Genomic DNA, 13,544 nt, shown 5'->3' with positions numbered 1-13,544 from the left:
CTAAGAGATTTTCATAAGGCACTAGGGTTAGCTGGCCGGTCAGTGGTTCTCTGTTTATGTGGGTTATGTTTATTAAACTGCAGTTTAAACTTGTCATCACGGATTTTTATGCGCTCAGTTTACCGCCTTCAACTATTCATGTTTATAGCCAGATATTACTTTGACCGCAAAGACCCTCAACCTCAGGTGGTGTGCTCAAAACACACGATGCCTTGTCGGACGGCCGACGAATGGCGTGCAGGATAGAATTTTATTGGCGTTTTTTTGCTCGATTAAGGAAACGCGTAAATGCAAGCAGCCATTTGATTTCATAGCAAGATCAGCACATTGGTAGCGGTATGGTGCGCTTCACGGCAAGATGCCGCATTCAAATTAGTGTTAGCATGGATGAAAGTAAAGACACCATGTAATCATTTTTTGTACAGAACTATCCGCTGTCCCATCGGTGGTGAAACGACTTTCTTAGTGCAAAATATAAGATGTAGATTTAACGGGACGTTTCAAGGAAATGTTTGTGCGATTATATCGTTCGATTTTTTAGAATGTCTAGATTTCTCAAACCAGAACCTTACACAAAGATAGTGGTTGTGCAATAATGCTGCAATAGCGCAATATGTGCAGTAGTGGTTACGCAATAATAGCAGTTGCTCCCGCGATCATCTTCTTGCTATTATTTTTATTTGAAACTGTGGCTTACATTGCGGTAACGAACGATTCCGATCTACTCTTGCCTATGCAGCTGACATGAGCAGCCTGCTTAATAAGAATGGCACACTCCCGCACATCAGCCTCGCCCTACCTTTCAACTTCAACCAGACGGCGACGCTGACGACCGCTGCGCCCTCTAGTCAGCCTGGCGCCACCAGCAGCGCTCTCCGCATGCCCGCCGTCATGGCGCTGACCTCACTAGTAGGGTACGGCGTACCAGGCGGCGTGCTACGCCCTCAGACTAATGGCCACTACGCGCCGCCACCGCTTTCAGCCCTGGACCCTATAGTCGCGGCCCAATCGGCCGAGCAGAGGGCCTCCAACCTCATGAGCCTCACGTCATGAAACGGCCGGAGCTGGTGCCTCATCTGATCGACGATGATCGACTAGTTGTTTTAGAGCCGCTGTAAAATACTGCTGAGGGCCTTCTAAGCATTGCTGGTGGTCTAGTGGAAAACCGGTGGAGTCGTTGAGTGGAGTGCTGGTGGACCTTCAAGTGTTAGACGGCTTCACATCACTTGTGGAAGGGCGACGTTGGCAGAGACGCATGAGGCTTTTAGCAGCCTCTTCCGTGACTCTTGAATGTTCACACCGTGTGGATTTTGTCGTACTTAGTGACGTCAGCGCTCGCGACCATTCATGGCGGCCTGCCCTGGTGATGTCGTTGTTTAAGCTGGAACCGGAGAAGTGATGTGTGTCAGTTCCAATGTGCGGAGCTCGGAAGCATTCCGGTTTGTGTGTTGAGAAGATTCAAGGCATGAGCATGAGATTTCTGCTCTGCTTCTACAAGAGTACAAAGCGGATTAGCTTGTGCTACCAAATCGTTTCCTTGTGCAAGAGTGCTTCTGGGAAATCAACTACCATGGACACTGCTGTGAAGTGCCCAGTAATATTTGCCTTAGATTTCGTTAGGAGCGTCGGTATGTTCAAGGCTTATGAAAATTGGCCGAGCATCGGCATCACCGGACCGGCATTACAGGCTTCCAGTATCATCTCTTTTGCACTGCATGCAGAAAGGAAACGAGTGATAAAGGGAGGAATTTAATACCTAGGAACAAAAAAAGTAGAAATAAAATAAACTAAAATAATCCTAGCTTCCTCTCCCTAGTTTTCCTCTAATTTTCTTAGTGCACAGAGTTGATCAAGTACTGGACAGACCATAGTACAAAACATAAGCCCTATTATGCTCGCGCTGCGCTTGAAAGTAGCGTTGTATCATGTGACGGACCAGCATGACGCAGTGATGAAGCTGCTTACATTCATCGCCTTATAAGGGGAACATTTAGAGTAAGATAAGAAGTTTAATGTTCTGGTCTGTTCACGATGTCTGGTAAGGCGTGTTCCGCATGCCTTAACCGGCACACTGTCGCATGTGTTTGCCTAGACATTTAGCATAACACGCGCCCAATGCCTTTCATTCTTGGAACGTGTTTTAAATGTGCATAGATTGAGCATTGAAAAGAATTACAGGCACAACTTATTTTTTCAGGAAGAACAGCTGACATGTCAGTGTGGCATGCTGGCACTGTGCTTGTGAGAATGGACTCTGGAATGCGGAGTGTTTTGCTTGTGTTCAATATTGATTTGGTGCCTTTGAAGTGTGTCTTATATAGTTGGAGTGCCAATCAAAACCATTCACTATAGAATGGCAGTGTGGGATGATTATGTACATGGTAATTGTGGACAATTGAGTGAACTTTAATTCAAGACCAGCGATCAGGAAAGAGACATGCGAGCGTTTTCTGTGACACTCACTTGTTCATTGCTATACACTATCGACTAGGCTGGTTGCAGAATATGAGAGTGCAATAATATTTTTATGGGGGGCAAAAACTAACTGCAGGGATCCACCCAGTGAATTTTTAATAACGCAAGTTGCAACTTTTCCTGCTTAAATGTGCAATATTTAGAGGTTTCTTGGCTTGAAAACCTTGCATGTCACAAGGCCGAGAAAATTCGTCGAGAAGCTACAAGGCTAGGCCTCTGTGTGTGTAGTTGGTCTTGACCAGGAAGTGCAGTGCAAGTGAACAGTGTCTTTGTGAAGTGCTGTACAGAGACTAATGTTGCAATAATGTTTGTTTAATCTGTGTTGCATGGTATTCTAATGTTTGGTTTGTTTTCTGAATAGGTGGAATGTCACTGAATGTTTTCAGTTGGAAGCACTTTACGCTTCAGTGGGTAAAATGAATTTTTTCCACATGTGCTTTATTCTGAAAACCACATCAGTCGCGCTGTCCTGCCACTTTTTATTAGTGTTAGTTCATTAAGTGTCGGGTACTAAATTGAACCTTCTGTAGTGGTTGCTAATTGCATTATTTGTTAGAAACTTAGTGCTGACAGGTGCCAATTTATTTTTTGCGCGCTTATCCTATCGTGGCGCCCAGAGTCTATGTGTATGCTGTGTATTATGCAACAGGTCGTATTCGCGAGTGTCAGTCTATACTTTTCCATAGAGTACAAAGCTGAGTTCTGAGGTCAAATCCAGTACTCGAGAGAGACTATAATCTTCTTCTCTCGGGCAAGTACTTTAGGCCATGGCTAAGGTGGCGCCTCGAAAAAAGTGTGCGCTCATGTGACACAGTGTGAAGAAATGGTTTTATGTGTATAAAAATGAAATACTCGCTACTGTGCCAAAACGCTCGATGTTGCTCAGTTTACATAGGCATCACTGTGGCCGTGTTCGTTTTAGCGAATTATCTCTCCAGAGTCACAAGGTGCCTTGCTCATACTCGAGTTTTGCATAAAGCTGCTTTTCTGCAGCGAGTTTGTGTGCGTGTGTGTGTGCCTGAATTGCTTGGAATGCTGTAGTGGGCGCAACTCAAGTTTGTGTAAGGGGACGTTCGTTTAACTGTCAGCTATTTCTTCTGCCTGAGCACAGCTTCCCCACCAAAGCAATACGTGAATGTTGCCTCATTTCGCGGCATTTAGTCTTTTTTTTTTGTCTACACCTTCCTGGCGTTGTCAGATAACCAATCTCAAGTATGTGTCAGCACAGGCGCACGAACAATGTGGCATGAAAAAAAAAATCAAACTTGCTCAAATGCATGTTTTTTTTTAGCTTTTGCTGGCATGTCTGGCTTAAGGCCTGACAGGTTTAGGAAGCTCCGCACCACTTTCGTATTCGGAAGGCTTTTCAGGAGAGAAGTATAATATAGGCTTTATAGAGAAGATTTTGCAACGAGCACTGGAAAAGAACAAATCATCGGAAGACTTTTCATTCGCCACTAGTGGAACTTAAGGAGTTTCTTAAAAATTGCTGTGCACTGGGTTCTGCTGAGCCCTAAAGCTGAAGAGTGTGACCGGCCTTATCGCGTGCGCGTTTTTCTTATCAGAGCCGCCAACACCGCGTGCTCATATCAAAGTGCCTTTTTACTGTACCTAACGACGGCGTGCATTATACAGCCACACAACGAGATTTCTTGCCCTCCTCACCTTTGCCTGGTCTTTGTCTCCAGTTGCACGAGAACATGTTGGCACTCATTCGGCATTCAGGGCGGCCGTTTTATCCTCGGCCTTATCAGAGACACCGTATAGCCGCAGTGATAACCCGCTAGTTTGAGGAACGAACGGGGTGCGTGCGAGCTAAGTCGTTTATTCCAGCAAGGAGTGGATAATGAAAGGTGCGCAGTTGGATTTTGTGCCTTAATATACTAGTAAATACTGTGCCTCAAGAACAGTATTTCGAATCGGTAGCAGTGCTTTATTTGCCAAAGAAATTTTCTTTGTGTTGCATTCACAGTGATTTATTGGGGCAATTGCTCTTTTTTTGTGTGTCGTATTGTGTTCCTTTTTGAGTTATTTGAAATGTTGGGAATTTAGTTGTTGAGTAACTGTGTGAGCGTGCATGCTGTCATCTTAAAAAGGGCGCTCTTATTTGATGTGATTTGGCTAGATTAACAGCCTAAACTAGGAAGATCTCGCCGCGCTTTTGTGTTGTGGTAGCAATGTCGTTAACTGTAAGCCCATGTATTGTCATCACCCATTTCGTTTTTCTGCCCCTGATGTGCTTGTTTATTTGCATTCAGTCTTGCTGGCAACGCTTATAAGAGCAAATGAAGGGCGTTTTTTTTCTTTTTAGATCCAAAAAGAAACGGGTAAGAACGTCCAAAAGAATTGTTCGTACACTAGCTTGTGTGCCACTCTTTTGTCGAATTTGTTTCTTCACGTTTTATTTCTTGGGTTCAATAAATTTTGCTCAGGAAACGGTGTGCGTTGTTTTGTTTTGTCTGCAAACGAACATTGTCCCAAAGGCCATGCATTTTGCTGAGAGATCATGTACTCTGCAGTAGCACTGATATGGCAGCATTAATCGCATTTAAGCCTTGAAAAAAAAAAGGCCGTCAGCCCAACCGCACTGGTGGCCTAGTGGCTTGAGTATCTGCCTTGCAAGCAGCAGGTGCGGGGTTTGAACCACAGTGCCACCGGGTACCCAGCGGTGAAAAAATGGTTAGCTTTCACCTGGCCGGATACTCCGCTTCTTAAATGCGAATGGATGGAAAATGGTTCTTCGACCACACTTTGTCTACACGAAAAAGACCTTGTGCCCTGGGCTTTTTGGCCAAAGTAGCCCTTGCGCCACAAAAATCAAATCACCATCATCATCATCATGAAATAAGCGGCAAGTGAGAAATTCTGAAGAAAAGCTGCGTTGAATATTGTAGGGGCACCGCAGTTCATTTGTAGAGGACCGCAAAGAGCCACGTTATGCTTACAGTTAACTGCTTTCTTTATGCTTCAACAGCATAAATGAGCAATTTGCTGCCTATGGTAGACAAAGTGACCTTATAAGATCAGTGTGAGGTGGCGCTTAAGTTCTCACCCCACTTAGTGGGTTACTCTTACCCCCTTTCCGAATTGACGTGGTGTCATCCATCCAGCGCCAAAAAAAATATTTGAAGCGCTTGACCGCGGCATTGTTCTTGGATATAAAGGGCGCATACGACAATGTAACCCACCAGGCTATTTTGGACGCTGTGGAAGCTGCCGAGCTTGGTGGTCGCGTGTTCTGCTGGATACGTAGTCATTTATCCAAGAGATCTCTCTTTGTGCAGACTGAGGATGGCCCAACATCTTCTCAGTTCACTTCCCATGGAGTCCCGCATGGTGGAGTGCTTAGCCCTACGCTGTTTAACCTTACACTTGTTGGGTTTGTCGGCATACTACAACAGTCGGCGCAACTCTCAATCTATGCGGATGACACCTGTACCTGGGCAGCTGGAGTTACGCGCCAAAAGTTCGAGCAAGACTTCAAAAGGCGTGAAGTATTCTTGCGGTCTACCTCCATCTGCAAGGGATACATATTTCAACCGAAAAGTGCTCGCTTGTTGCCTTTACACGCAAGAACATTTCTCATTATACCGTATGCATAAACGGCACAGCATTACCCTACGCAAAGAGCCATCGGTTTATGGGAGTAATCATCGACCGAAATCTCTCACGGACCCCCCATATTTCAGACATGACAAAGAAGACTGACAGAGATTTCTCACGTTCTCGCCTTTCTTGGGGAAAGTCGTGGAGAGCGTCAGTGCGGTCGATGATGCAGCTATACAATGCCTTATTCATGTGATTTCTTTGCTACAGCCTCTTTGCAGTTGGAAACATTCGAAAAACAAAACATACGAAGTCTGTAAAGCGTCCAAGCTCAAGCTCTCCGGACTTGTCTAGGATTGCCGAAATGTGCCTCTATGGTAGCATCTCTACTCATCGCCCAGGAGCATCCAATTCATACCTACCTAACAGCTGACGCATTGAGGGCACATTTTCGACATATATCCCGGGTAACCTCTCACCATCTTGCCAGTCTACCTATTACCAGGCCGTGCACATCGTTTACAGTCGCCATTGATGCACATCGCGCCATTCTGCCGTCCCAGTTTACACCCGCCCCTATACCAACCTCGCCACTTTGGAGCCTACACAATCCCCATGTGCTTCTTTCAATACCTAGTAGAAGGAAGATCGATTTATCGCCGATAGAACTAAAACTAGTCACTCTTGAGTATTTCCATGAGCGCCATGCAAACCGGGTGCACGTCTACACCGACGGCTCAGTGAACCCTACTAGTTCTTCGGTCTCTGTGGTCATCCCGGCAAGAACTACAGAAATTACAGTTAGGATAGCTCACCAGACTTCTTCGACGGGTGCAGAACTGACCACTCTTCGTGTCGCCATTGAACACATCAGTCAGCAGCGCCCTCAGCGGTGGTCTATTTTCACCGATCCAAGAACTGCCCTCCAAGCCTTACAAACTTCTCTTACCTGTGGAGTCCATGAACAACTGGTCGCGGAAATCCGGCAACTACATCACTGTGCTATAAATAAAGGGCACGACATCAATGGCTACCGGGGCACAAGGGCATAGCAGGTAATTACCGCGCGGACGAGGTCGCGCGAACTGATCACCCCGACTGCGATTTTGTGTCGATACCCTCTTCGAGATCAGACGCAGCGGGCAGGCTTCGCAATCTTGCGCAGGACATCACGCTTGCCGCATGGAATTCCGACCAATTCTTCAATTCACGTTTAAAAGCCTTGGACCCAGAACTGAAGCTCCGGCTTCCATACGGCCTACCACAACGTGAAGATACTTTGCTGTGTCGCTTGTGGCTTGATGCAGCTTTCACCAACCATTACTCGTTCTTAATCAGTATGGCTGATAGCCCTGCATGTGCCATTTCAGGGTATGACGAGGCTATATCCCACATTCTTTGTGTCTGCCCTGCCTACAGCGCCGAAAGGCAGCCGTTCTGTCGTGCGCTGGAGCGTCTAGATCCACGCCCACTGACAGAAATGAATGTTCTCGGCCACTGGCCGCGACGATCGCTGGTGGCGAAAGCCTCCAAGGCACTGCTCCGCTTCTTGAAAACTTCTGGCCTGCACGATAGGCTGTAACTTTAACGAATGCTGACTTTTCATAGTGGCTCTCTTTTCTCTTTCAATTTTTATCCCCTCACCCCTTTCCCCCCGTGCAGGGTAGCCAACCGATTATTCTACCAGTTAACCCACCTGCTTTTCCTCTTCTTCTTCCTTCTCCTTTCCGAATTGCAGCCCTATGACCTGTAACTGAATTATTACTTCATGTAACGGATCCTCCTCTTCTCTATCCCCCATCATGGCCAAAGGCCTACCTCTGTCTTAAAAGTTAATAATTCATTGCAAGGTTTCAGTAAATCTTTAACGCTGCACGTTCTCGCTACAGCCAAATGACTCAGATATTAAGATATTCTTCGGTTTTATAGTAATACAGCAGGCAGGCATCGAGGCGTTCATATCAATCCTGCGAAAAACAAGTGTTACGTGAACAGCTCCTGGAAGAATACGAGCGAACTCATAACCCTCTTGCAAAAGAAACGAATCGAATTCTTTCCTCCGCTGATACTAGGATTGAATGACTGTTCTGTAGGTTATCTGCAAATAATACATTCAGTTAAGGGTGCCATCGATTCCGCCAAATTATGGCCGGTGTTCCGTGGTGCTTTAAGCATCTGCGTGGAAGGCATAGCTTAGTACTTCACACTCACATCTGGCTTGTTTCTGATGGCACCAGGCGTCGATTCGGCGCACCTGGAGCGACCAAACGGCAGAGCAGGAGTTAGAAGTGGCTGCAGGAGGTTGTGTTAAGTTTATGCTGACTTTTAATTGACATTAATTGACTTTCAATAACATAACCATGCTCGCCAGTTATGGACAAGAGCTTCCAGCTCACTCATCTATCTCCCAAATGAAGCGTGGCTCTTTGGATTGAAAATTCTCGTTGTAAGGAAGTCGCCCTTTTGTTAGTGAACGGCAAAATGTTTAGTTGTAACAAAATAGGTCTAGATATCTTACGTGTGCGGTTTAAAGCGATCGAGAAGTCATCACTTGAGGTTTAACCAACTCGGTTATACTGATCCGACACTTTATTTTCCCAATAAAGATGCTGCGAATACGTGAGCTTAGCTAGGCAAAGGATTCTTCTAGCCTGCGCTCTCATGTTTGCGACGGGCTAACTGATCTCTGCGCCAAGAAAAGCTTGTTGGTTCGTTTTAACTGGAACGAGTGTGATATACAGAGACTGTTCGCACAATGTTCGCGATCATAAGAAACTGACGAGTAGTTTACAAAGAAGAAAAAGAGATGCTATACTAAAAATTGGCAGTGGCTTAACTTGGCTAACCCTGGAATTCAGCGAAAAGCAACGACGCTTGTTAAGCGTCTGAGGCTCGTCCATGGCAGCTGCGCTGCATGCTCTCGACAGCCGTTCTATATATACCCCCACGACCACGTGGCTATGACATGGTATCACATGGTCTTACGACACCTCCATCGGATGTCATCACGTGGCTTCACATCACCAATCAGATGCTCTTAAGGTCAAAGGTCAACCGGAAGGTCACCCAATGTCAAAGGTCAACTAAAGGTCATGGGTCAACGTCAGGGGTCAAGGGTTCGACATAAGTGTACCACACATAACTACAACATATGGCCATACACGGCTAACGTGGTTGAGCTGAAGGTCGTTCAGGGTCATTCTCCGGCCGACTGCTTTACCTAGCGCAGCGAAGCGTTTCGCGTAAAAACTATGAGCACGACCTCCACAATTATTTGCGTCATACGTCATACAAAAACCCATCGACTAGTATGTAACCGTGTTTTTCAGACGTGAGTAGCAAAACTGCGAAGTTCAATCAGCGTACGTGATAAGGCCGGTTAGCCTGGTATTGAAAAGGGTAAGGGTGGCCTGTGGAGAATAATAATTTAAAAAAAAAACACGTGGAAACGGGATCAGGGGTTGGCAGCAGCATTACAGCGTTTGTTTTTTGGCATGGGGTTGAGAGAAGACTGAAGAACAGCTTATTTGCCTTAATATCTGTGGCAAAGAAAGGACAGAAATTGAAAAGCCATTAGCCATTGAGAAACAGACGCCTGGATCAAAACAAAACGGCGCTTTTGAATGGCAGAGCTGCTGGCGGAAAACAGTCTAGGCAGCCTAGTTACATTTATCAGACTTGGATTTCTTTGTTATTAAATAGTTGACTTGTGGATTTACGCACGTTTTCTATTTGCCCATAACAAAGGAAGGGAGTTTAAAACATGAGAACAAACCGCGTTGAATAGACGACGCGGTACCAGAACAGAATTCAACGAGAAATTGACAGCCATTTTACCACTCAACGACAATTCTAGCGGAAGCTGTTAGAAAATGTTTCCAGCCTCAAACCGCAACTTAGGACGCACCACCGTTTTATAAACGATGAAACACACGAATGACAGCTCGAACTAGTTTCTTGGCGCTGACGTGGCATCGACTTCATGCGGTATTTTTTATTTATTTGCTCAGGATATCATCGAAAAGTGCCTCTTTCGAGGCCATTAGATGATGTTCAGGGGGCGGGGGTAAGTGTGCTGTGCATATAAAGAAACTTCACGGCCGGCATCTTACATTCTTTCACGGTGGAGCGAACTTGCACGGCCGCTTGTCCGGCTGTCCTCACAAGCTACGGCTTACTGATCTTACTTGGTGGTGGCGTGAACATTCACCTCGCAAAAGCACTGTCTCAACATTTGCCGGTGCTCTCATATGCGCACAAACCCATGCGCGACCCGCGCAAGCAGCGCTGCTGTAGATGCTCACCTAGGATGAGGCATAAATAGCGCGAGCCTCACACCACGGCACACTCACACCACGTGCGCTGACACGCATGGTGCGAACGCACGCCGCGAAAATGGTGTAGCCACACTGGCTTTCCTCGGCTCAGGCGCGTCAGTCTTCACACTTCTCGGTGCCTTCTCTCTCCCTTTCCACCCTTTTTCTCTGTGGTTTGGTTTATGGGTCATGGGGGTTTAACGTCCCGTAGAGACTCAGGCTATGAGGAACGCCGTAGTGAAAGGCACCGGAAATTTCGACCACCTGGGGTTCTTTAACGTGCACTGACATCGCACAGAACACGGGCCTCTAGAATTTCGCCTCCATCGAAATTCGACCGGCGCAGACGCGTCTTTCGGGTCAGCAGCCGAGCGCCATTAACCACTGAGCCACCGCGGCGGCAGCTTTTCCTCTGTGCGGACAATGTTTGTTCTATGGCTCCGGCATTTCCTGTGGTTGTCCAAAGTGTAATGTGGTCGGCATAGAAGGAGTGCGAGAGATTAGGTACTGCGTTTAACGCCTTGGTCATGGTAATGAAGAGCAGCGGAGAGAGGACTGACCCTTGCGGGGTGCCTCTGCTGCCGAGTGCGAAGGTTGGAGAGGAGAGAGACCCGAAGCAGATTTCTGCTGTGAGGTGTCTTAGGTAAGCTGAAATGTAGTTGAAGGTGCGCGGGCCGGTTCCTAGTGCCGAGAGCGCTTCTAGGATGGCGGAGTGGCTGATGTTATCAAAAAAGCTTCTAACAGTACATCCACTCCCAAAAAACATGCACCCAGTCCACCGCCAAGCTCGACGCGCAGCAAGAACTCAGGCACTACACAAACGCTATAACCAACACACGGAGGCTGTCTACGTAGATGCCGCGGCATACACCGCTCAGCCGGCCTTTGCCATTTCCGCAATCGGCCACAATCTTTCACCTCTAGCAGCTGTATCGGTCCTAACGCACACCTCGCTAGAAGCCGAAGAAGCTGCAATTACCCTTGCAATCTCCTCCACCACTGCCACGCTCGTATTTAGTGATCCAAAAACCGCGATCAGAAACTTTGCAAAAGGACGGACGCATGCCGTCGCCCATAAAATTCTCAACTCCTTCCTCTCAGCCCCCCCCCCCCCCCTCCCCCCACTAGGCTCATTCAGCTCATATGGGTCCCCGCGCATGCGGGCCATCCAGGCAACGGAGCCGCCCATGACGCCGCTCGAGCGTACGTCAACCGAGCAGGGCAAGCCGCCGAGCCAGGGAGCGCCCGTGACCGATTGATCACATACCACGAAATTTCACTCCACTACAGAGAGCAACGACTCCGCTATCCTCCGCTGACGTGGCGCCAGCTACAATCTCGCACTTTTCTCTTCCCCGCCCTTTTAGCACTAATGCACCCAGGGCTGTTCTCTCCAGAGTGTACCCTATGCGGAGCCCCAAGAGCTGATTTCCATCACATACTGTACATATGCCCTGAGTTCCAGCAGCCATCAGAGTGGAAACTCACTGACCTAGAGCGATGGGAGGTCGCGGTGTCCAGCTCCGACCCAGCTGTCCAAAAGCACCTGGTGGGCTGTGCTTTGGAAGCCGTTGGACGTCACCGACTGCCGACCACTTCACGCGACCAAGAGTCAACCCAAGAATAGTTTCAGATATGGCTCAATATTTATTAAAGTTTATCACCACCACCTCTGTGCGGACCACAACACCAACGTACGCAACCTCGGGAATTGGGGCGTGTTTGCTGCAAAGGCACGTTGCTGTAAAAAAAGAGAGAAAACGCACAGCTGCTTAAGCGCTGTTGTGGTGGGTAGTTCTCCTGTAGAGCTCTTGCGCTGTTTTTGCAATGCTAAATCAACAAGTCAGTACATTTACATCTCAGAACAAGCAGTAGGATGGGATGCCATTTGGAATGCGGAAAAGAAACGAAGAATTTCAAAAGATATGCCCACGAGGAAAGTACGAAAACAAAATTCCGAAGTATATACGGAAGTCTGCACGACCTTGATTTTTTGAAACCACGCATCCAAGTATTGCCCTTCACATTTATGCAATCAAAAGGGAACGGTGACCACGCAGAGAAAACCGAAACCGAAACTGTCTCCTTCCTTGGGTGACTATCTTCTACAGGTTGTTCATAGATGGCGCCACGTGAATGAAAGTGCGGATGTTTGATGAAGGTTGCGCATTAGTAAAGTCCGGCAGGACTAAAGACGCAATGCTGAATTGAAGCCTACTGGCTACCCTATTCGTAGTCCGTAGCGGCCACAGCTTAACCAAAGAAGAAATATTTATTACTAATAACTTTTCTGTCGCTCAATACGAGCACAGCCGTAAACGAATTGTACATGTGGGAAGGTGGGCGAGTGATCTTCGGGCACGACAGGGAAGCTGGCTTCAGAGGTAGACCGAAAAATGCGAGAAGCGCACTGCGTAACAGTTTCACTCTTTATTATGTTTGTTATGCACAACGAATGAGTTATAGCCGAATACAACTCAAGAACGAAGCGGCTTTCCCCCGTCAAAGTAATCTCTTCCAGCCAATGGCGTCGGTCGAGTCACATCAGCCTGCCAGCGCCGCAGCGCAGGGAGTGGCAGATGAAAGGGGTAATCCCCTCCTTCCATGGTCGGGAATAGTCCCTGTATTATCACGCAGCTACTTCCATTGCCATGCAAGCAGGTTCATGAGAATCAGCCGACGCCATTGGCTGGAGTGGGGTCCTTTGCCAGGGAAAAGCCGCTTGGTTCTTGAGTTGTCTCCGACTATAGTGAACAGCTGTGGCAAGCAGTAAGCGTTCTGATGGTGGGACAGACGCATTAATTTTACCTAAATGTTTTCGGCATGGTTAACTGACGCGTTGTTATAAGCATTTGTTTATTTATTTATACAGCTACTTATAGCACCTTTATGGCAACTACAGGGGTGAGAAAGAAACAACATTAGATAATATATGGCATCTGAGAGTTGGTTTCTAATCAACGACAAGAAGATTAATAGAGTGCTAGTGTCTGCCTGCGATTTTTGCACCCTTGAATCACGCACTGACACATGTTGCTGTACTGTAAAATTTCTGGGCGTTAAGTGCGACAAAACGTTAAAAAATTGTAAGCAGAAAGCGGTGGACTTATTTAAAAATAAGTTTTCTAAAATTTTTCTCAAATTTCTTGTGGTAACGCGTTACACTCATGCATTGCCCTTGGGAACAAAACTTGTACTTAATTAAGC

At 47.0% G+C, this 13,544-nt stretch overlaps 1 protein-coding gene across 4 annotated transcripts in view; it reads left to right on the top strand.

Annotated features, from left to right (window-relative positions):
• LOC144099265 (uncharacterized) overlaps positions 1-4,911 on the top strand; it is a 48,535-nt gene extending 43,624 nt beyond the window's left edge. For all 4 annotated transcript variants that reach the window (XM_077632450.1, XM_077632448.1, XM_077632451.1 and 1 more), the window contains exon 6: positions 740-4,911. In XM_077632450.1, the coding sequence (XP_077488576.1) occupies positions 740-1,053 (314 nt within the window). In that variant the 3' untranslated portion in view covers positions 1,054-4,911. The remainder of the gene's footprint in view (positions 1-739) is intronic.
• The last annotated feature ends 8,633 nt before the right edge of the window (positions 4,912-13,544 follow it).

Source organism: Amblyomma americanum, chromosome 7, assembly GCF_052857255.1.
Source record: "Amblyomma americanum isolate KBUSLIRL-KWMA chromosome 7, ASM5285725v1, whole genome shotgun sequence".
NCBI lineage: Eukaryota > Metazoa > Arthropoda > Arachnida > Ixodida > Ixodidae > Amblyomma > Amblyomma americanum.
Note: the sequence above shows the minus strand (reverse complement) of the source record. Positions and strands in the feature narration are given on the sequence as shown.